Genomic DNA, 21,148 nt, shown 5'->3' with positions numbered 1-21,148 from the left:
TTAGGATAAATGACATGAGATAAACCTCCGAATATCGTAGGACAAACTATTTAGGATAAATCTCTTAGAATTCTAAAACAAATCATTTAGGATAGAACTTCCTAGAACAAGTTATGTAAGAAAAATCTCCTAGGACAAAAAAAACATATAAGAAAAATCTCCTAGGACAAATATATTAAGAAAAACATTCTCGAACAAATCTCTTAGGTTAAAATCTAGGATAAAAACGGGAACAATTCTCAGTAACATTTGTAAATGTATTTCTTCAAATCTGCATATCTCAGCTCATTGTGTAACTTCAATGCCAAAAGAACGGGAATAATTGGTACAAAATTTAACAATTATATATTTTTTTAAAATGTCGAAATAATATACTCATGGGTCTCACTAAATCACTAAATACTGGTTTAAGTTTTTGATAGTTGTATTTATCTACTCTTAACAAACATTTTTTTTCTAGATATAATTGTATTCTGAGTTACTAATATCTTATTGATAAAAATGAAGGGAAAAGAAATGTAAGGTAGATTAAAAAAAAATTATTTGAAATTGAGCCAATTAAAAAAAAAATTCTATTCTCATGCAAGAATTGAAGAAATCATACCTTTATACAATATTTTAATTGAATTCTACATAATGATCAATAAAATTTTGATTAATAAAATTTTGCATCATTCATATTAAAAAACATGTACTTGGATTTCTAATTTATCTTTTCCTTTGTAATTAGTTTTCTGGAAAGCATATTTTTAAATAAAAAAATTTATGAATATTATATCAAAGACATTAAAGAAAATTAAAAGTATTAAGAAAAAAAAATCAAAATTGTGCATTATATCTTAATTTTTAAACTGTTTTCAATTTTCAAATCACAAATACTCAAACCGACGTGGTTTTGGTCTCCTAAACAAGGCGACGGCCAACGAGCAACTAAAACGCAAAGCGTAAGTGGCGCTAAGCTAACCAACCAAAGTTGAAAGACTTGGAAACCCCGTCTTTCTTCCGGCCGTCACATAGGCAAGTCAGTCACTCTCTCAGTCAACCTTTCTTTCAAACAGTTGGCGTGCACAAAAATATCAAAGAGAAAGATCAACAGAAACAGTAAACCCAAAACCAAAAAAAAAAAAAAATGTGGTACCTGTGCGTGTTTTTCCACAGAGTGTTAGATTACAGAAAGCCAGAAGTTGAATCATTAGCTTACCTCTTCGGTGTCAATGATGCTTTAGAATGGAAGCTTCCAAAACACCACCACCCTGACTCTCCTTTCCATTTCGTCAATCTTCCCTCTGAAGATATCGCTCGCAGCATTGCCAATCGAAGTGAGTTTCTTATTTTTTTTTAATAATTATTATTTTTTTAAACTTAATTGTAATTTAATTATGTCTTATAGGTATACTGGTGAAGGGGATGTATGAAGTTTGGCGAGAAGGAAGTAGTTATGAAGAATTGGAGGAGGCTATTAGAAGTTACCCAGAAGACCAGCTGCTCCCGTATTTGAGCTCTGATACCACTTTCAAGATTACTGTTGATAGCTTTGGTAAAGTCTTCAGCTTCCAGGAGCAAAATGATCGAATTAAAGGACTTTCGTATATTCCTTTCAAGGTCCGTTGTTTTGCATCTTACCATTTGCTCATTGTGTGTTTTAATGAAGCAATAATGTTAGTGACATATAGCAATACTATTTTCCCTTTTTTCACAATTGGTGACATATAGCATATTATTTTCCCTTTTTTCACAAATTGGGTATCTTTCTACTTATTTAGAAGAGGTGGTATGATTGTGATTGATTGTGTGCTCTGTTTCTGTTCTGTTTCTTTGGACACACACCATGCCGTGTTTCTGTTTTGTTAGTCATTTACATCTATGATGCATTCTGAGCACTTCTTGGTTGTATAATGTCTGAAGCTGCTGTGCGCTTTTTTTTTTTTCACCTCTATTGATTTCAACTTCAAAATATATGACTTAGCAATCATTACATCAGTTAAACGCATTTAGAACATATGAACCTTCTTGTACTTTCAAATCATCTTTTTTCTTATGCTATCTTAAGATATTGTTCAGCCTTTTTTCTCTCGCTACCTCCATACGACCATGATAGATTCCCAAAATCTTGGAAAAGACCTGCTACTGCCTCTAGGATTAACTTGTCTCCATTATAGTCTCTCACAATTAGGATGACCATCTCACAGGCGCAACAGCTTGTTGCTAATTTTTCTTTTCAAAATTTTGTTGTTCCCTTTTTTACATCAACAATTTCTTTTTGGGGCAGTAAACTGCATGGTTTTTCTGAAGTGGTAGAGTTTGCTGCTTCTAAAAATAATAATTATAAAAAAAACAAAAAATAAGAAATAAAAATTTAATCCACTACAGGCAGCAACAAAGTAGAGGATATTTTTCCATTCTTATAAGTTCCATCTTTTAAATGATATAATTGGTATCTTAAAAATTAAAATAAAAAATGTATTTTGAGTGGGTGCTAAGAATAATTTATTTTATTTAGTTTTAACAGCCCAGATATTTAAAAATTCAAGATTTTCTAAATATCTCAAAGTTTCTACTGGTCAGTCAAAATTAGGCAAAAGTTCTAGAATGGATGGATTATAGGTTATGTCACTAAGTTCTAATGGCAATCAATTTATGTATTCTTTATCATCTCTAAAGTAAAGGAGTAATCAATATGTTGCAGGGTCGAGTTAATTTGAAAAATCCAGATCACAAGTTTTGGCTTATAGAAACTGATGACTATGGAGTGAATAATGGGCTCCCACCAGTGGCAGAAAGGAGAATCTTTTTCGGTAGAGAAATAGGTGCTGCTGATAGGAAACTAATACCAACATATCAGTTAAAAAGCCGCAATTATCTTGGCCCCACAGCAATGGATGCAGAAGTGGCTTTCTGGCCAACCAGGCATTGGTTGAACCTGGGAAACTTGTCTATGACCCTTTTGTCGGCACTGGGAGTATTCTTGTTGCTGCAGCTCACTTCGGTACAATGACAATGGTTAGCACTTGTTACTCTATTATTTACTTAGAAATACATTGCACTTGGTAGTTCTGTTTCAGAGTTTTTATGAACTATGTGCTTGTTATAAACTGGTTTAGTTATTGGTTAACAGTTTTTAATATGTCAGGTTGCAGATATTGACATTAGAGTTGTCCGCGATGGGCGTGGCCCAGATACTAATGTTTGGAGCAATTTTAAGCAGGTGAATATTCTGTGTGATAACATTTCCTTTCATTTCTTTTTTTTTTTAATGGAATATTTTATTTTAAGACGTACTTTAAACACTTGGCTATCCACACCACAAAAAGCAGTGATGAATTGTCATTAATATGCAATTGTGAACTCATTTGACATTTTTAACTTATACTCCTTTTATATTAATAGCTCATTCTTGATTCTTTAGGTTTGAAAAGTTAATGTGGGCCATGGTTTGTATAATTGTATCAGAATTGCATGACACTGTACTCGTTCTCATATTTCTGCAGTATGGATTACAAATGCCTATTGGTTTGCTAAGGCAGATAATAACCTTCCACCTTGGCGTCCTGGTTTGAAAGAGGTATTTATGGGAGATTTTTACTCTTGCAGTGTGTACTGTGTAATAAGTGGTTCCTTTTCTCTGTACTCTGGTAGATTTTATTACTTAATTTTTCAATTGATTTCTTAACAATTATGATGTGCCAGTAATTTTGCTACTGACAGTTAAGAAAATATTACATCATCTCACAATAGAATCCCAAAAATTTTAAATGAAAGTAAAATGCACTAAATTGAAGCAAATTTTACTGGTGCGTGTTTACTAATTTGAGGCATTATGCAATGACGAATTCTTTAGGATTTTATGGCAGTAATGTTGCGTTCTTAACAACATAACATCCATATCCTTTTTGATGTTATTGACTAAAAAATGAAACTTTTACTAAATTTGAAGTATCAAATCGTTGAACTAAATTTTTTTTTTAATTTGTGTATCGGATGGTGCTTATTGACAGTTTTATTTTTAAAAAGCCTGAACTTACCAGATAGAAATGAATTTTTGTCTGTTCAACTGTTGTTGACTGCAATTTACCCAATGCTGTACAAATAAGAAGAAAGATGGTTGCCTAAGAACCTTATGGTGACATTTGGTAAAAGTTTAATCATTGATTGGAACTCTTAAGTTACATAAATTGATTATTGCTGTTATTTTTCTGGATCTTATATTTTCATTTAAAGTTATATTATGTTGATTAGGTCTTTGATGCCATAATCTGTGACCCTCCTTATGGAGTGCGGGCTAGTGGACGTAAATCTGGTGGACGTAAATTGCTAAAGGGAGTCCTGGATCCTTACACTGTTCCTGATGACAAGAGAGTTGGCCACATACCATCAACAGCTCCATACTGCTTATCTGAGTGTGTGCATGATTTGCTTGACCTTGCTGGTAGGATTCTAGTAATGGGTGGCAGGCTTGTGTATTTCTACCCTGTTCTAAGAGAAGATTCAACGCGGAACCCTTTCCCTGAGCACCTATGTTTTAAATTGGTTGCTTCTTCTGAACAGATCTTAAGCTCACGTTACAGTCGGGTTCTGCTAACAATGGTGAAGATAGGTCTGTACACTGAGGAAATTGCAGAGACCGCCAGGAGAAATCACTTGGAGTTTAGAGAGAACCATTTAAAGTGGTTGGAAGATGGTAATCTTCATTCTTTTTTATGAAATCCTTATCCCCTAGCATTCGAATCACTTGCTCGCTGTTTAGATCCTTCCCCGATATCATTCCTCGTAATTTTCTTTGCAGTAGAATTCAAACCAGAATTATGCTTAGAAACGGAGTCACTCCCTCGATTGACATCACGAACTGTGAACCGAATACCCCCACCACGAGCATCCTTTTGTTGCTTTTCTACCTTAAGAGCAAGCCTGCATACATCACTATAAGTCCAATATGGTTGGAGTTGGACCACATTACCAATCTCAGGTTTTAAACCACCCAGATAGCGTGCGATCGTGTGCTCTTCCGCCTCTAACAAATCACACTTCATCATTAGGTTGTCGAACTCTGCTGTATAGTCTTCCATTGACAATTCCTTTTGTTTGAAGTTGTGGAACTTAAGGTAGATATCTTGCCTGTAGTTATCGGGCAAAAACTTTCTCTTAAGCTCTTTTTTCATTTTCTCCCAATTAACAATTTTCCTCCGTCCGTCTCGTTCCCTTTGCCTCTTAAGATTTTCCCACCATAAAGAAGCATACTTTTTAAGTTTAATGGCAATGACTTTCACTTTGCGATCTTTAGGCACATCTTTGTATTCAAAAATGCGTTCAACAGTATTAAGCCAATCAACAAACTCTTCTGGTTGCATTCTTCCTTCAAATTCAGGAACTTCGACCTTGAAGTCGAAAGGCTGATAAGAATCGTGACGCCTATGAATTCGAGAACGAGAAGAAAATTCACTATTGGAGCTTTGTTCTTGATAGAAGGGATTATAATCTACCCCGTCATTGATTGAGCCTTCTTCTTCCGAACTACCATTAGGAGCAGCTTCTCGAGTTCCTTCAAGGTGTTGTAATCGTTGATGAAGTTGTTCTACTTGTCTTCTAAGATCATCCCTTTCTATATCACCCAAGTCCCTCTCACGAACACGAGGCTCTGCAACTCTTGCATTACGTCAACGTCGTTGAGCCATAAATTTTCAGAACCCAATGCTTTGATACCAAATTTGACACCGGACACAATAGATGAGAAAACACAATGTCACACACTCAAGAAATCACAAGCTCACCACCATAGCAAACAACAAAAAGATACAGAAAAATTCACCATCTAAAGTTGTTAAGCTAAGGATACATGGCTTAAAAATACTCACCACTCAATGGAATCCACCAAAGAGATACATAGTTTGATAATAACTCAAAGTTCATCTAATTCCCAAAATTAATCTCTATCCTTTGGTTACAACTACATAAGCTTAAATAACTTTCTTGGAACAATTCTCCAAGCATAGATTTACTACAAAGAACCCTTCAAATGACTTGACTTCAAAGACCAACATTAAAGCTAGACATTAATAAAACATTGGTATGCTTAAAACACAGCAAAGAGCATTAAAAAAAATTCAAGTCCGAAATATTCTTCTTGACTCAAAACTGAACAGTCTGCACTTAACTGATCATAATTTACTGTAGAAAACTCCAAATTTAGATTAGTAAAATTCATGGGAAAGCTAACAGAAATATCTTTTCAATGATGTATGGCTCGAAAATTAATTCAATCTCATACAGTACAGTTTAATTCCCAAAGATGTCCCTTCTGCACAGAAATTCTGCTCACTTAATTAATGTAAGAACTTGAGCTGCACTTGGTATAACTTGATTACCAAATATTTCAAACGCCCCTGTGTTAAACGGCGCCCACAGAAGAACCAATGCAGGCTACTGGCATATAACTAGTAAAGATTCCCAAATCGAAGCTACAAATGGCCTTACTGGTACCAAAAAGTTTTTGACCTTCTACCGTCGTGGTCTTCCTCGTAAGGAATTCATAACCGACTGGGGTATGCATGAGTACCATATCAAGAACGACGCCAGTTATAAGGTATGAGCCTAATTTGTTTTTGTGACTCACTTGAAAGTTCATTTCTTTTATGCACTGTTAAATCTTTGGATGTATAATAAGGCTAGCTCTTCTTGATGATTGACGTGATTAATTGGTGAAGCATGCCAGATTATTGTGTCTATTGGAGATATATAATAGGATTAGTTAACCGGGCCGTCTTAAGGTGTACATCTTTGTTGCCTATTACTTAAACGTTAATGGGTAGGATCCTCGTATCACGATGAAAGAAATTGTGACGGTATTTAAAATGCAACTACAAATAAGTGTCCGAAAGCATTTGCATGACTTGATGAATGAATCTGTTGTTGTTTGGTGAGTAGCAATTCTGGCAGTGCTAACAAATATCTGAAAATTAATTGATAGTGCATTATTCCTTATTTTGGTTTTGCCTTTAATTTATGCAGAGGGAATTTGTTCTGTGTTGCATAAAACGAAAATGGAATAAGAAGAAGAAGAGTGGTATTTCGACAATTGATGAAGGGGAATCAAGTCAACAACTGGTTTTTCCTCCTCACCAATCACCTAGTGACCGTTCGATTTCGAATGGAATTCATAGTGAAAAAAACACTCCCACCATCCCTCCGCAGCAATCACAAAATCACAATTCCATTTATTATCCTCAGTCAATAACAAATGACCCCCCAACTCAGCTATCACCAAGTAATGGTGAAAATATTCACACACACCAGCCGCTACCACTAAATCATAGTGAAGAAACTACTCTCAAATACCCACAGCCATGGGCGGACCCAATTAAGGTCCAGGAGGGGCTTCAGCTCCCCCTGGACCATTAAATTTTCTTTTAAATGTACCCCAAGTCCCTTCTGAAAAAGTTGGATAAAAAAGTTTTGACACATTTTTTATACATTAAAAGACTTATAGTTTAATGGTAAGAGTGTTATTTAATAGTTTCAAAACCTTAGTTCAAATTCTATTAGCCACATTATTTTATTTTTTTAAAATATTTTGTGGAAACTACTTCGGAAAATGATATTTTCACGCATTTAAAATACTACTTCGAAAAATGATATTTTTACGCATTTAAAAATAATAATTTATTACTATTATTATTTAAAATTTAAAAAAGTAATAAAATTTGAGTTTATAATACTTAATATGTATTCAAGTGAACGTTAAAAAAATTTAAGTTAAATAAAATTTTTTGAGCTAAGCCCCCCCTCATTTTAATTTTTGGATCCGCCACTGCCCACAGCAACGACCAAATCACAATTCGGGCAACTACCAAATCACAATTCAATTTCTTGTCTGGGAAATCATGGTGAACAAAAGATGTACTCTCTTGCGAATAATTATCCACCTACTCAGTTACCAAGTGACCATTTTATTACTGCAATAAATTATAGTGGAGAAGATAGTGCCACAAACCCCCTGCCACCACCAAATAGCGATTTGGAGCGGCAGCTACCACTAGATCAACCTAATTTTGCAGAAAATAATTTTCAGGAGCAACTTCCGCCAATTGGAGAACTGAACGCATACGGTAGCTCCAATTGGCAAAATGATGCCTCTTTTTCTGCAATGCTGACACCAATTTCTCAAGAAGAAAAATTAATGTATTCTAATAGTTCTTTTGATAATTGTGATTTTTCTGATTGTCAAATTGACAGTGACGAGCAGGTAAATTACCCCATCGATTCCCTAAGGGCTTTCCAGGATGTAAACTCTCGTAAAGAAACTGGACAAACTCTTATCCCTGACTTTAATCCATCAAAATCAGATGGAGAAGCTTCAGCTTATGCAGAGGATGGCAGTGAGACAAACACTACTGACAACGATGCATGGGCGAAAGAACTGCTTGACAACGATCAATGTCTGCTAGTTGGAGAACTCAAGTCATACGATGGCCACAATGGGCTAAATGACGCCTCTTTTTCTGCAGTGCAGACACCAATTTCTCAAGAACAAGAATTAATATTTTCTAATAGTTCTTTTGATAATTGTCATTTTTCTGACAGTCAAATTTACGGTGATGAGCAGGTAAATCACCCGATCAATTTCCCAAGGGCTTTTCCGGATAAAAACTCTCGAAAAGAGACTGAACAAACCCTTACCCCTGACTTTAACCTATCAAAGTCGGATGGAGAAGCTTCAGCTGGTGCAGAGGATAGCAGTGGCAGAAACACAGCTTACAACGATGCATGGATAAAACAACTAGTGGAGGATTTCCCTTAAGTAGCAAAATTTAAAACAACTATAAAATCTTCTTAGAAGTAATATTGTTAAATTTACCATATCATTATGGGTGATAATGCTTCACTCCGTTTTATTGTACTCTGTGCTTTGTAATCTTAAGTAGCACGTAAAAAACTATGAAAAATCCTCTTAGGAGGAAAGTACTGTAATCTTAAGCAGCATGTAGACAATTATGAAATCCTCTTAGAAGGAAAGTATTGTAATCTTAAGCAGCATTGTAAACAACCATGAAATCCTCTTAGGAGGAAACTTCTATTATTATTGATAATGTGATGTTGTCTAGTAATCTTTGAGACTCGTTACATACTAACGAAATTGTTGTTTAGACTAATTGGATACTCCATTTGGTCTGTACCCAGCATCTCTGTGTAGCATAAGGTCAAGATAATTGGTTTAAGTTTTTCTGTCCTTTAGTTCTTGCTGGGTTCGTACTCGATCATATGTGGAACACTGGAATCTCACCATCCAATCCGAGCAAACTACTTCCTGGAAAAGGGTACATGATTGTGAAGGAGGGAAAGTAACTTGTAACTGTAAAATCAAAGAAGGAACCAAAGGAAAGTGGTGTCGCATCGTGGGGTCTTAAGCTACTTGGGCAACGCGTCCATACTTTTATTCTCTTTTTTTTTTTTTTGAAAAATTATATTTATCCATTATTTATTGTTAACAACTACGAAAGTTAAAGAAGTTTGATCAGGAATGCTGTGTTATCAATTAATTTTCAAATTTTCAGTTTGTATTAGGAATTATGTCGTATTAAAAAAATTATTTTTTAATTTTGCAGTTAATGTATGTAGAAGAATATACAATATAAATTTAGGATGGAGAGATATATGACATTCTAACCAATTTTTCAAATCTTTACCTCTTTCTCATAATTTTAATATGAGTTGTTAGTTAAATATAATTACTTAAAATTTTAAATTATTTTATTTAACCTGGGGCACATTTTCCAAAAAAATTGTTGCCAAAAAAAAAAAAAAAATTGGCTTCGACTAGTTAACATGTTTTTTGAGAGACCAAAGCACATGTTAATTGGCTATCGGATCTTGCATGAGTTCTTAGTGCACCAAATTACCGCTAGCAGTGTGGAAATATGGCTGAAATTCTTGAAATTGGGAGAATACGGAGCAGAATTTATATATATATAAATTACAATATAAATCTAGACTCTAATGAAAACTAGATATATAAATTTACTGTACAATTAAGAAATTTGTCAAGATCTAGATTCATGGTTAGGAGGAGCCTTCTTAAAATTCGAGTCATAGGTTCTAATAATATTGAAAAAGATCAAATTTGTTTTGCGGTAGGGATGGTTAGCAGATATCAATCTAATCCTGAACCTGAATACTGGACTGCAGTCAAGCATATTATAAAGTATCTGAAAAGAACTAAAAATTATATGTTTATGTATTTTGGTGATGAACTTATTCCAGTAGGTTATACTAATTGTGACCTTCTGTCAGATAAAGATTCTAGAAAATCAACTTCCGGCTATGTATTTACATTAGGAAGTGGAGCTATTAGTTGGATGAGTGTGAAACAATCTTGTATCACAGACTTCACAACTGAAGCTGCAAAAGAAGCTATATGACTCCGCAAGTTCCTACAAATCTTGAGGTGGTACCTGTTATAATTGCACCCCTTAAACTATTTTGTGATTATGGTGGTGTGGTAGCTCAATCTAAGGAACCGAGGAACCACAAAAAACAAAACAAATTGAGAGAAAGTATCATCTTATAAGGGAATAGTGTAGAAATGTTATATGACAGTACCTCAAATGATATTAGATGCTAAATGGCAGATCTTGTTACAATGACCATTAGTGGGAAACCTTTATAACATACACTTAGAGCCCTAGAGCATGTGCAATATACCATATATGCTTTAAGAGCTAGTGGGAGATTGTTGGGATTATATGCTCTTTTAAAGTATATTAATTTATTTTCTAATTAATAAAATATTAGAGATATTTTCAATTGCATAAATATTTTGAATAAAATCCGTTTAATTATATTATATGTATTTATGTGATCATCATGTGGATTCACAGAAGACATAAATACAAGTTATCTTATAATTAAATAAAATAAGTTCACAGTTGATAAATAGAGTTGAGCGCTTTATTTATGTTTAGACTGTAGTAAATTCATTGAATGATTTATCTTAATCATGTATGAATTTACTAATGTAGTTTGACTACATTGAGCTGGATCACATATGAGATTTAATTAACCTTGAAATGATTGTCAGACTTATTAAATCTCATAGACATTGATTTTACTGTAATCTTAATCTTGAGTTAGTTATAATTTCATGATTCTAATTGTTATTCTATTTGAGTTACCGATGGGCATAACACACAATCGTGGTCAAGATTACCCGATATCTTGGTGGGAGCAATTATGAGTATTGAAGTTATAGATTAACAATATAGAATTTATACAACACATCTCTTGATGGGTTTTTGACACTTGATCATAAAATTCTCTGGGCAGAGTGTGTCAACATATTTAGTATGTTGAAAATGATCATTAGAGAAAATCAGTAAGTTTCAAGGAATAAGATGTAATTAAATCGATTGGACAGTTGAGATTTCGATTTAATTAATGATGTGGTACAAAGGATTATGCAGTAAAGAAATCAATGTGGCTTGAGACTCATTATTATTCGAACATACAATTATGGAGGTCAGTTCCAATCTTATAGTGGAGTAGAGTTGGAATTAAATGATTAGACTTATTTAATTACATGATTAATTGTTGTAGCCACTATTGTATGTTCCCAAGTGATCCCCGGGTTAGCTCATTTAATTGACTGCACCACTACTAAATTAATAAGTAAGATAACTAGCTATTTGGGTCAAAAGCCTAAATATATCATTTAGTGGGAGGCTCCATTTAATTTGCTTGTGTGTAAGGGGCCTTATATTATTTTACAAGGTGGGTCCCTTATAGAAAAAGCAAGTAACGTGATTTTTTATTTTTATTATTTGGAGTCTAGGGTTTTCATTAAAGGGAGAGATAAAAAGACTTAATTTCTTTAAAGAAAAATGGAGCAGCCACTTTGTATAGATCAGAGAAAAATATTTTTCTCTCTATTGTTGAGAGAAAAATTTTCCCGTACTAGTTGCTTTAGTGGTGATAAAGGCGCCCATACGTCAAGTGTAGATCAAACTTATGTTATAATCTGAAAGATTATTTGGTGGCGGATCGTGATCTAACAGGAGTGGTGGTGACGGATCGTGATCTGGGAGCTTAAATTACTTCAGCGGAAAAAACTAAATCAGATTTTCAAGGTACGAATTCTAGATTATAAATTTTTATATATTGTATGAGAGCGATCTTAAAAGGTTTTATAAAAAATTAGAAAAACTGATTTTTCTCCAACAAATTGTTTATTAAATTTTAGAGTGCAAATAACCCCACCTATAATCAAATGTTTATTACAAAAAACAAAACACTTGTGACAGCTGCACTTTACAACTGATGGCCACTGCACAACAGTTGGACTCTTGAATTAAAACGTCAATGATATTTACCCATAAAAGGCACAAGAGGACCACAAAAATCGCACCCGTACTGATCTTTTCCAATTTCACAAAACATAGGCCACAAAAACGACATAGGCAAGTATCATTTTAGAAAATCAAAATGGTTCACACAATTCAAGACCGATATTTGTGGAAATAGGCTCCACTTTTTTTTTTCTTATTTCTTCCCCAAAAGGCAAAACTACAAAAATTTTGAATTCGATATCTCATTGACTATTTATTGTTTAATTTCATGGCTCTGTACCTCAAACAACTTGAGAAAGAGATAACTCACTCATTTATAGCTAAAAGCATGAAAATTTTACAACAATTAGAAAAGAAAAGTGTACACACATGTGATTACAATTTGAATGCTAATTACTTAATTAAACAAAGAGTGTAAGAGTGATTAATTTTCCTTCATTCATGATTTAGCAGATTGATCTCATATAAAATTCCCGACGTCATCAATGAAAGATCCCTTGTGTAGCTCAGGGAAAACGTAGAAACTGTGAACTGCATTCGGATACTCAATCAAATAAGCTTCTTTGCCATGTCTCTTCAATCCCTCATAGTGCCTCTTCTACTAATGTTTTAAAGGATCAAACCCACCAACAATTACAATCGTCGCTGGAATGTCCACTCTAGAAATATCAAAGGCATTCTTCCCAAAAGTATTCGCCGCTGGATGGTCGTGTTAAGGTAATTGATAGTTAAGTTCGTTATGCTGAGCTGGATGCTGAGTCAACAAAAGTTGTTAAAGGGTTATTAAGCTTTGCTTATAGAATCTGTTAGTTTGTTGTAGTTTGTTTCTTATTCTTCACTCGTGTTGTAGCTTTAAAGGGTTATAAAGCAGTGTAATCTCATTCTCAAATATATTGAATAAGAGTTTTTCTTTAGTAAATTTTCTTGAGCTTTCTTTATCCTTTTATCAGAAACTAAACAACTCAGTACAACAAAACAAACTTTGTTTTGGTATCAGAGCCATCGAATCTTAATGCTTATGGCTTCCTCGAGTTCCAATATCAATGTTTCTTCTTCAATTTCAACTTTTACATTTACAACACCGATCAAACTTGATAGGTCAAACTATACGATCTAGAAATCACAGATCCTCTCCTCTGTTAGAGTAAATGATCTTGAAAGCTTGCTGGATGGATCACGAATCTGTCCTGATCAATTTCCTTCAGATGAATCAGGAGGTATTGGTGTTGTGACGTTAGAGAATCCTGCTTATGCTGTTTGGAAGAAGTAAGATCAGATGTCGTTGAGCTGGCTTTTAACATCCATTCGTGTTGAGATTCTAAGCCTTGTGGTAAACTCTAAAACTTCTCATGAACTCTGGATTAGCTTAGAACAACAATTTGGATCTGAAACTGCAGCTAAGAAATTTCACTTAAAGATGTTATTAAACAATCTTAAGAAAGGATCTATGTCAATCACAGAGTACTTTAGCAAGTTAAGATTTGTTATTGATGAATTGGCAGTAGCTGGTAGTCCAGTTTGTTCTCTTGATTTCATTACACACTTAATTTTTGGATTAGATCAACCTTATTACCCTGTGGTAGTGTATATTGAGGCAAATGTTCTTAAGATGAGCATCAATGAAGCATATTCTATGTTGTTGACTTATGAAGCTAGGCTGGAAAATGCTCAATCTAATGCTAATAAAGATGCTAAGTCAAACTATATGGCAAACATTGCTCAATCTGGTAACAATTAAAAGAAGTTAGGAAATATTGCTGGATGGAATAACAATGCTCAAGGAAATTGGAATGAAAATTCTATGAGTAAAAATGGAAATGGAAATTGGAATGATAACTATAACAATAAGGGAGGATATAGTTTTGGTAGAGGTGGTTTTATATGGCAAAATTCAGAAAGAGGTTGGAATGGTAATAAAGGTAGAGATGATTTTTCTGGTGGATTTAATAATAATGGAAATTGATCTACTGGCAATGGTTCTGGTGGCAGATTTAATGGTAATAATGGCTTTTATGGCAGTGGATTCAATGGAAATGGCTTTGGTGATAGATTTAGTGGTAACAATGGTTTATCTGGAAATGGATTTCAAGGCAATGGTAGTTTTTCTGGTTATGGTGGCAGAGGAGGTGGTAAAAGAAATATAATCTGCCAAATTTGTTTCAAACGAAATCATTCTGCTACTGATTGCAGGGACAAGTTTAACAGGAATTTTGTTCCCAACTTTCTTATGCAGAATCAAGCATCTAAGGTTGCATATGTGATGGCTTCTGAGGGAGTTGCTGATCAAGGCTGGTACCTGGACAGTGGGGCTACCCATCATCTTACAAATAATGTGCAAACTCTAACTGAAGGTAAGCCTTATTTGGTATCACAGTTATTGCTGGTTGGAAATGGTCAAGGACTCACAATTACACACACATGTTCTATTTGTTTTTACACATCCTTATGAACTCATCTAAATCTAAATAATGTCTTGTGTGTACCCAGCATTACAAAGAACCTTATTAGCATATCTCAACTTCTTTTAGACAACAATGAATTTTCTTCCAATATGTGCTTTGTAAAGGACAAGATGAAGAGAACTCTGCTGGCACAAGGGATTGTTGAAGGAGGCCTTTATAAGCTACTGCCATTAGATCACTCCTCTCTTCATTCTGACTCCTCTCTTCAGTTTGCTGTCTATATCTCAAAACCAAGCTCTATGTTGTCAGTTCTTTTAAAAAATAAAGATGTAAACTCTTCTCAAGAGTCAAATAATCAAATGTTTGTTGATCAAACTTATCAAAGTTCTGTCTTAGCAAGTTTTCTTACTTCTAGAAGTGAGTCAATTAAGTTGTTGCATAATAGGTTTGGTCATCCAAACAAACATGCTTTACAAATAATTCTCAGGAATCTTACTTTGAATTCTATTCCTAAGTAATCTGTTAATTTTTGTGATGCTTGTCAATGTGGGAAAATGCATCAACTGAAATTAAGTCAAAAGCTCAACTTGAACTCTTACACACTGATCTATGGGGACCGGCTTCTAAACACTCTATGGATGAATATAAATATTACATCTCATTTGTAGATGACTTTACTAGATACTGTTGGATGTTTCCCCTTACTCTCAAATTTGAAGCCCTTGAAACCTTCAAACATTTTAAACTTCTTGTTGAAAAACAATTTTCTTTTCCTATCAAAGCTATACAATCAGACGTGGGGGGTTTTAGCTTTCAAATCTTATCTTAAAAAAGAAGGTATCTTACTTAGATACAGTTGTCCATGCACACATCACCAAAATGGTGTAGTTAAAAGGAAACACCGACACATTGTGGAGTCAGGCTTGACACTTCTAGCTCAGTCCAAATTACCTCTTTCTTTTTAGTGGGAAGCATTCCACACAGCATCTTTTCTAATTAATAGAATGCCTACTCCAATTCTAAATAACTTGTCTCCATTTCAGAAATTGCATCATCATTTACCAGACTATACATTTTCGAGAGTTTTTTGTTGTGCCTGTTTTCCCCTACTCAGGCCTTATAATCAGTATAAGCTCGATTTCCATACTAAAAAATGTATTCTTATTGGTTATAGCCCTCTTCATAAAGGGTATAAGTGTATAGATAAGTTTGGCAAGGTATTTGTTGCTAGACATGTTGCTTTTCATGAGTCTGAATTTCCTTACCCAGAATTATTTCCTACACAGTGCTGTTCTAAAGTTTCTGATGTCAATAACTCAACACCAGACCAAGTTGTCTTCTTTCACAAATTCTCTTCCATTGACAGTAGCAATGAAGGGCCTTCAGCTAATCCTCTTGTACCAGTTTTGTCTTCAACATCAAGTTTGGATTAGCACAGCTTCCTTCTTCTACATCATCCTCTACTCTTCCTTCCTATTCTACCTTAAATCCTCAGCCAATCCATCCTATGATCACAAGAGCAAAAGCTGGTATTTTTAAACTCAAAACCTATCTTGCTGTTACAAAGCATTTAGAACTAGCTAGTGTTAAAGTTGCTCTACAAGATCCTAAGTGGTTCCTGACTATGAAGGAGGAATTTGAAGCTTTACAGAGAAATCACACTTGGACATTAGTCCCACTTGAAACAGCTTCAAAAATTGTCGAGAATAAATGGGTTTACAGAGTGAAATATCATCATGATGGTAGCATCTCCAAATATAAAGCACGTTTAGTAGCACATGGGTATCATCAAACATAATGGATTGACTTCTTTGAGACCTTTTGTCCAGTTGTGAAGCCATGTATAATCATAATAGTTTTAAGTTCGGCAGTGATGAAGCATTGGCCAATTAGACAGCTTGATGTAAATAATGTTTTTCTTAATGGCTTGCTTCAAGAGAATGTATTAACGCATCAGCCAGAGGGTTCTTAGATTCTATACATCCATCATACGTCTGTAAACTCAACAAAGTCTTGTATGGTCTAAAGCAAGCTCCAAGAGCATGGTATGATAGATTGAAGAACTCTTTGATCAACTGGGGATTTTAGGCATCCAAATCTGATACATCACTCTTCATTCAATATATTGGTGAGGATATTTTGCTTGTCCTTATATATGTTGATGATATTTTAATCACTGGATCTCATTCTAAGCACATTGAGTCTGTTATTCAGAATTTAAATTCTGAATTTGCACTGAAAGATTTAGGGGAATTCAATTACTTCCTTGGTATTGAAGTTACTCCTACTTTGGAAGGGCTGCATTTGTCTCAGACTAAATACATAAGTGATATTCTTAGAAAAGATAATATGCTTGATAGCAAGGGTTACAACACACCTATGAATATTTATGATAAACTTCATAAGGATAAAAGGGCTGTCTTTGACAAACCTTCATTATACAGAAGTATTATAAGATCTCTACAATATGTACTTATCACCAGACATGATATTGCTTTCATTGTCAATAAGTTGAGTCAGTTTTTAGCAGCTCTAACAGTTCATCATTGGCAGGCATGTAAAAGGGCTCTCAGGTATCTGCAATGTACAGCACATTTGTTATCCAATTCTTCAACACAGGGTCACAATCTCTCATTGCTTTTTCTGATGCTGATTGGGGTTCTAACCCTAATGACCGGAAATCCATTGGAGGATATTGTGTCTATTTGGGCAATAATCTTGTCTCTTGGTCTTCCAAAAAGCAGCATATTGTTTCAAAGTCCTCCGCAGAGTCTGAATATGGAGCTCTGGCCTTAACTACATCAGAAGTTCTTTGGATCACTTATCTGTTGCAGGAGATCAAAGTATCCTTTATCCAAGCTCCAATTTTGTATTGTGATAATCAAAGTATCCTTTATCCAAGCTCCAATTTTGTATTGTGATAATCAAAGTACTGAAGCTTTAGCTAGTGATCCTAAGTATCATTCTCGTACCAAGCACATTGAATTAGATCTTCACTTTATTCGGGAGCATGTTGCTCAAAAACAACTCACTGTGAGTCATGTTTCTAGCTCTGAGCAGATTGCATACATTCTTACCAAGCCTCTTTCTTTTGACCAATTTGCTTATCTCTGCAGCAAGCTTAATGTCGTCCCACGACCTTAAGCTTGAGGGGGGATGTTAAGGTAATTGATAGTTAAGTTTGTTATGCTGAGCTGGATGCTGAGTCAGCAAAAGCTGTTAAAGGGTTATTAAGCTTTGCTTTTAGAATTTGTTAGTTTGTTGTAGTTTGTTTCTTATTCTTCACTCGTGCATTGTGTGTGCAGATGATTCTAGATACTTGTATATAAAGCAATGTAATCTCATTCTCAAATATGTTGAATAAGAGTTTTTCTTCAGTAAATTTTCTTGAGCTTTCTTTATCCTTTTCTCAGAAACCAAACAACTCAGTACAACAAAACAAACTTTGATTGGTCGCGATCAGACCCTTCCGGCCAAAAAGCTTTCCACATCCAGTCAGTACGCTTCAATGAAACCAATGGAGTTATATCATTAAGATCTTCCTCTGACTGAGTCCTCTCCTCTCCTCCGAAAAATGGCTGAATCAGTACCACTCGAAGGAGCATCAGCATGGAAAATTTACACTCATTAGCTCGCACTGCCACGTTATGCGCCAAGTTCTCGCCGGCACTATCACCAGTGACAAAACAACGTTTGAGGTTAGTACAAGCTGGGAAATGCTCGACTGTTGAGATTTTACTGTCGATGAATTTTAACATATCAATCCCATCGTCATATTGACTCGGGTACTGATTCTCAGGAGCAAGACGGTAATTGACAGAGATGACGACTGCGGGGATCTCCTTAGCGAGCCTTCGATAGTGATCATCGAAGCGTTTTGAGTTTGTAGCCAAAAGAATGAAGCCTCCACCATGGAAGTAGACAATCACTGGCGAGCTGCTTGTGGTGGCTGTTTTAGTAGATAGAAGTGACCCAAACACTACTTAGAAATGAGAATTTTGCTTAAGTAGCAAATTTAAAAGTTTCAGCTTATGCAGTAGATAGAAGTGACACAAGCACTGCTTAGAAATGAGAATTTTGCTTAAGTAGCAAATTTAAAAGATTCAGCTTATGCAGTGGATAGCAATGACATGAACACTGCTTACAAGGATGCATGGATAGAATAAATGCATCAAAAGAAAAGGATAGAGACACTTCCGCATTTGACAAGATTGCATATCAAAGTATCACTCAACATAGGCATAAGAAGACAAGTGTTGCTAAGTGGCACAAAAACAATGACATTTGTCATCAAACAAAATAGGACTCAAGTAAAATAAGGTCATCTATATATAAGCTCTTCATTCTTGTTCAAAGGAAGTAAAAATATTCAAAAGGGAAATGATGACTTTCTCTGTCTAAGTTTACCTACTCTAAACTTTACTCTTTAAAAATCTGGTGACTGCCTCGACCATTGGTAATTTTCACGAAGAAAGCTGGTCCTTTGATCATTTTCTTATCTTTGTAGGGCATTATCAAAGCAAACTCATCTTTGTCAAATCTAAGTGGGTATTTACTCTTAGGATAAAACTTAAAGGAGCACCACTAGGCTTGAAAATCAAAGGCCCATTATGATCAGCCTAAAGGAAAAATTCATCATTGTTCAACTAAGAGAATTTGTACCAATAAATTGACGTTGTCTATAATGACTTATGACTAAAAGTCTTGAAACCCCTATCGCAAGCATAAATGCAAACCGTGAGTATTATAACTTTGAGATGAATTATGAAAGTTCTACAGTTGATGAGAAAGTTTTCTTTTGGTGAAAGAGATGACAACGAGATTCGGACGATGATGACACGGTACATATCTATCCTCCTCCAAATCCTTAACTGAACCCACATTGCCATATCAGATACCAAAGAGAACTTCGTGTTCTTTGACTTCAATAACAAGTCAATTAGTTAGCTTAACTTCATTATAATGTGAAATTAATTCTAAGCTCAATATGAGGAAAATAAGAACTTATGTGGTGGTAATTTAATTTATTTTGGCTCCTTTAGAACGAGCTCTAGGAAAGAATTGGATGAAAGTAACCTTAGACATTCCTTAAATGAGCAAGATAGAGTGGCTAGAGATGATACATACCAAAAGAAGGAAGTTGACAGAAGATTACAAGGCAGGATACAAAGACTTGCAAACAGTCCAAAAAATGGGACGATGATAAACAATCGAACATATGCCATCATCCAAAGTCGGCTTATCATTATCAACTTTCGCATCAAGTAATTTGTCATTAACTTTCTCATCATACTTTGTCCTGTTCGAAGACTAACGAAAATAAAGTCATCCTTGTTGATGTTTTTAAAATTGTTTTGTAGGCCTACAACACTTCTAGGAGCTCATCCACCTAAGCTCCCTTTTGCTCACATATGCGTTTCTTCAATACCTAATTTATAGTCTTTCTTGATATTTCCACTTATCCATTTACCTTTGGACGAGAAGGTGAATTGAATCAAATTTCTATGCCTAAGTTGATCCTAAGACTTCATGAAATTGTCATTGTTAAAATGGATTTCATTACTAATGATAAATTGTTGTTTATTTCTTAGTTAATTTTTTGATCACTCAACTTCAATCCATTTGGTAAAACAAATCGACAACCACCATAATATATTTTATTTAGCTCTTCCCAGTCGATATCGGTCCAATGAAGTCCACCCCTATTGTGCTCAACTAGGGATGTCATTTCCTGTAATTGTGTTGAGAGATAGGTTCTTACAGCTATCTATAGAATTCCAGCAAAGGTTGATTCATACAAAGAAATTGAAGGTGGACGTACTATTATCAAGTTTGTTCTTACTGATAATCCATGATCTCGTCAAAGAAAACTTGAAGGTGATTTTTCTTCAAGTGGAGGAGACAGATGTAGGACAAAATTATGAAGTTTAATTATTTTAAGGAGTCCTTTTTATTAAAGTCATATTTACTATAAAAATTGAGTCTTTATTTTCTTATTTAAGTAGGATCTTTTTTCTACATTTAAGATTACATAGACAAGAAGGTTTGCACTATATAAACTAAGTGTTTGTATGACATGTTTGATCAACCTTTTGAATAAAATTCTTATTTTTTGTAGGAATTCTGTGAAACCTTGTGTTTTATTTATCTTTACCATGCTTTTAGTATCATTAGGACAATTTAACATCTTAAGGACCAATTATTCAATCGATTAGCTTAATGCTGAACAAATGGTTCAAGGGCACGGACAAGTGATAAATGGGAGCTTATCAACCCATCATGACTCTCTCTCTCTCTCTTTATCTTTTTAAGTTTTAATATTCTACCTCATTTTTTTTGTTACATATTTAATAGGGTTTTAATGCCAAATAAACAGCTATCTTAACCTTCAGATTTGAAGTAAATGAACGGCCA

General features: G+C 34.5%; 1 protein-coding gene and 1 pseudogene across 1 annotated transcript; one reads left to right on the top strand and one right to left on the bottom strand.

Moving 5' to 3' along the window:
* Positions 1-857: 857 nt before the first annotated feature.
* On the top strand, positions 858-9,073 carry LOC102623365 (uncharacterized; annotated as a pseudogene).
* Positions 9,074-18,159: 9,086 nt separating this feature from the next.
* On the bottom strand, positions 18,160-18,889 carry LOC107175660 (probable carboxylesterase 18). Its single transcript, XM_025100007.1, has 2 exons — positions 18,880-18,889; positions 18,160-18,713 (listed from the first exon to the last, which is right to left on the bottom strand). Exons 1-2 carry the CDS (start codon positions 18,887-18,889, stop codon positions 18,160-18,162), a joined length of 564 nt encoding a protein of 187 aa, XP_024955775.1.
* Between the last annotated feature and the right edge of the window lie 2,259 nt (positions 18,890-21,148).

Source organism: Citrus sinensis, chromosome 1 (genome assembly GCF_022201045.2).
Source record: "Citrus sinensis cultivar Valencia sweet orange chromosome 1, DVS_A1.0, whole genome shotgun sequence".
Classification (NCBI taxonomy): domain Eukaryota; kingdom Viridiplantae; phylum Streptophyta; class Magnoliopsida; order Sapindales; family Rutaceae; genus Citrus; species Citrus sinensis.
The sequence above is the reverse complement of the archived record's forward strand: the minus strand, read 5'-3'. Positions and strand labels throughout refer to the sequence as shown.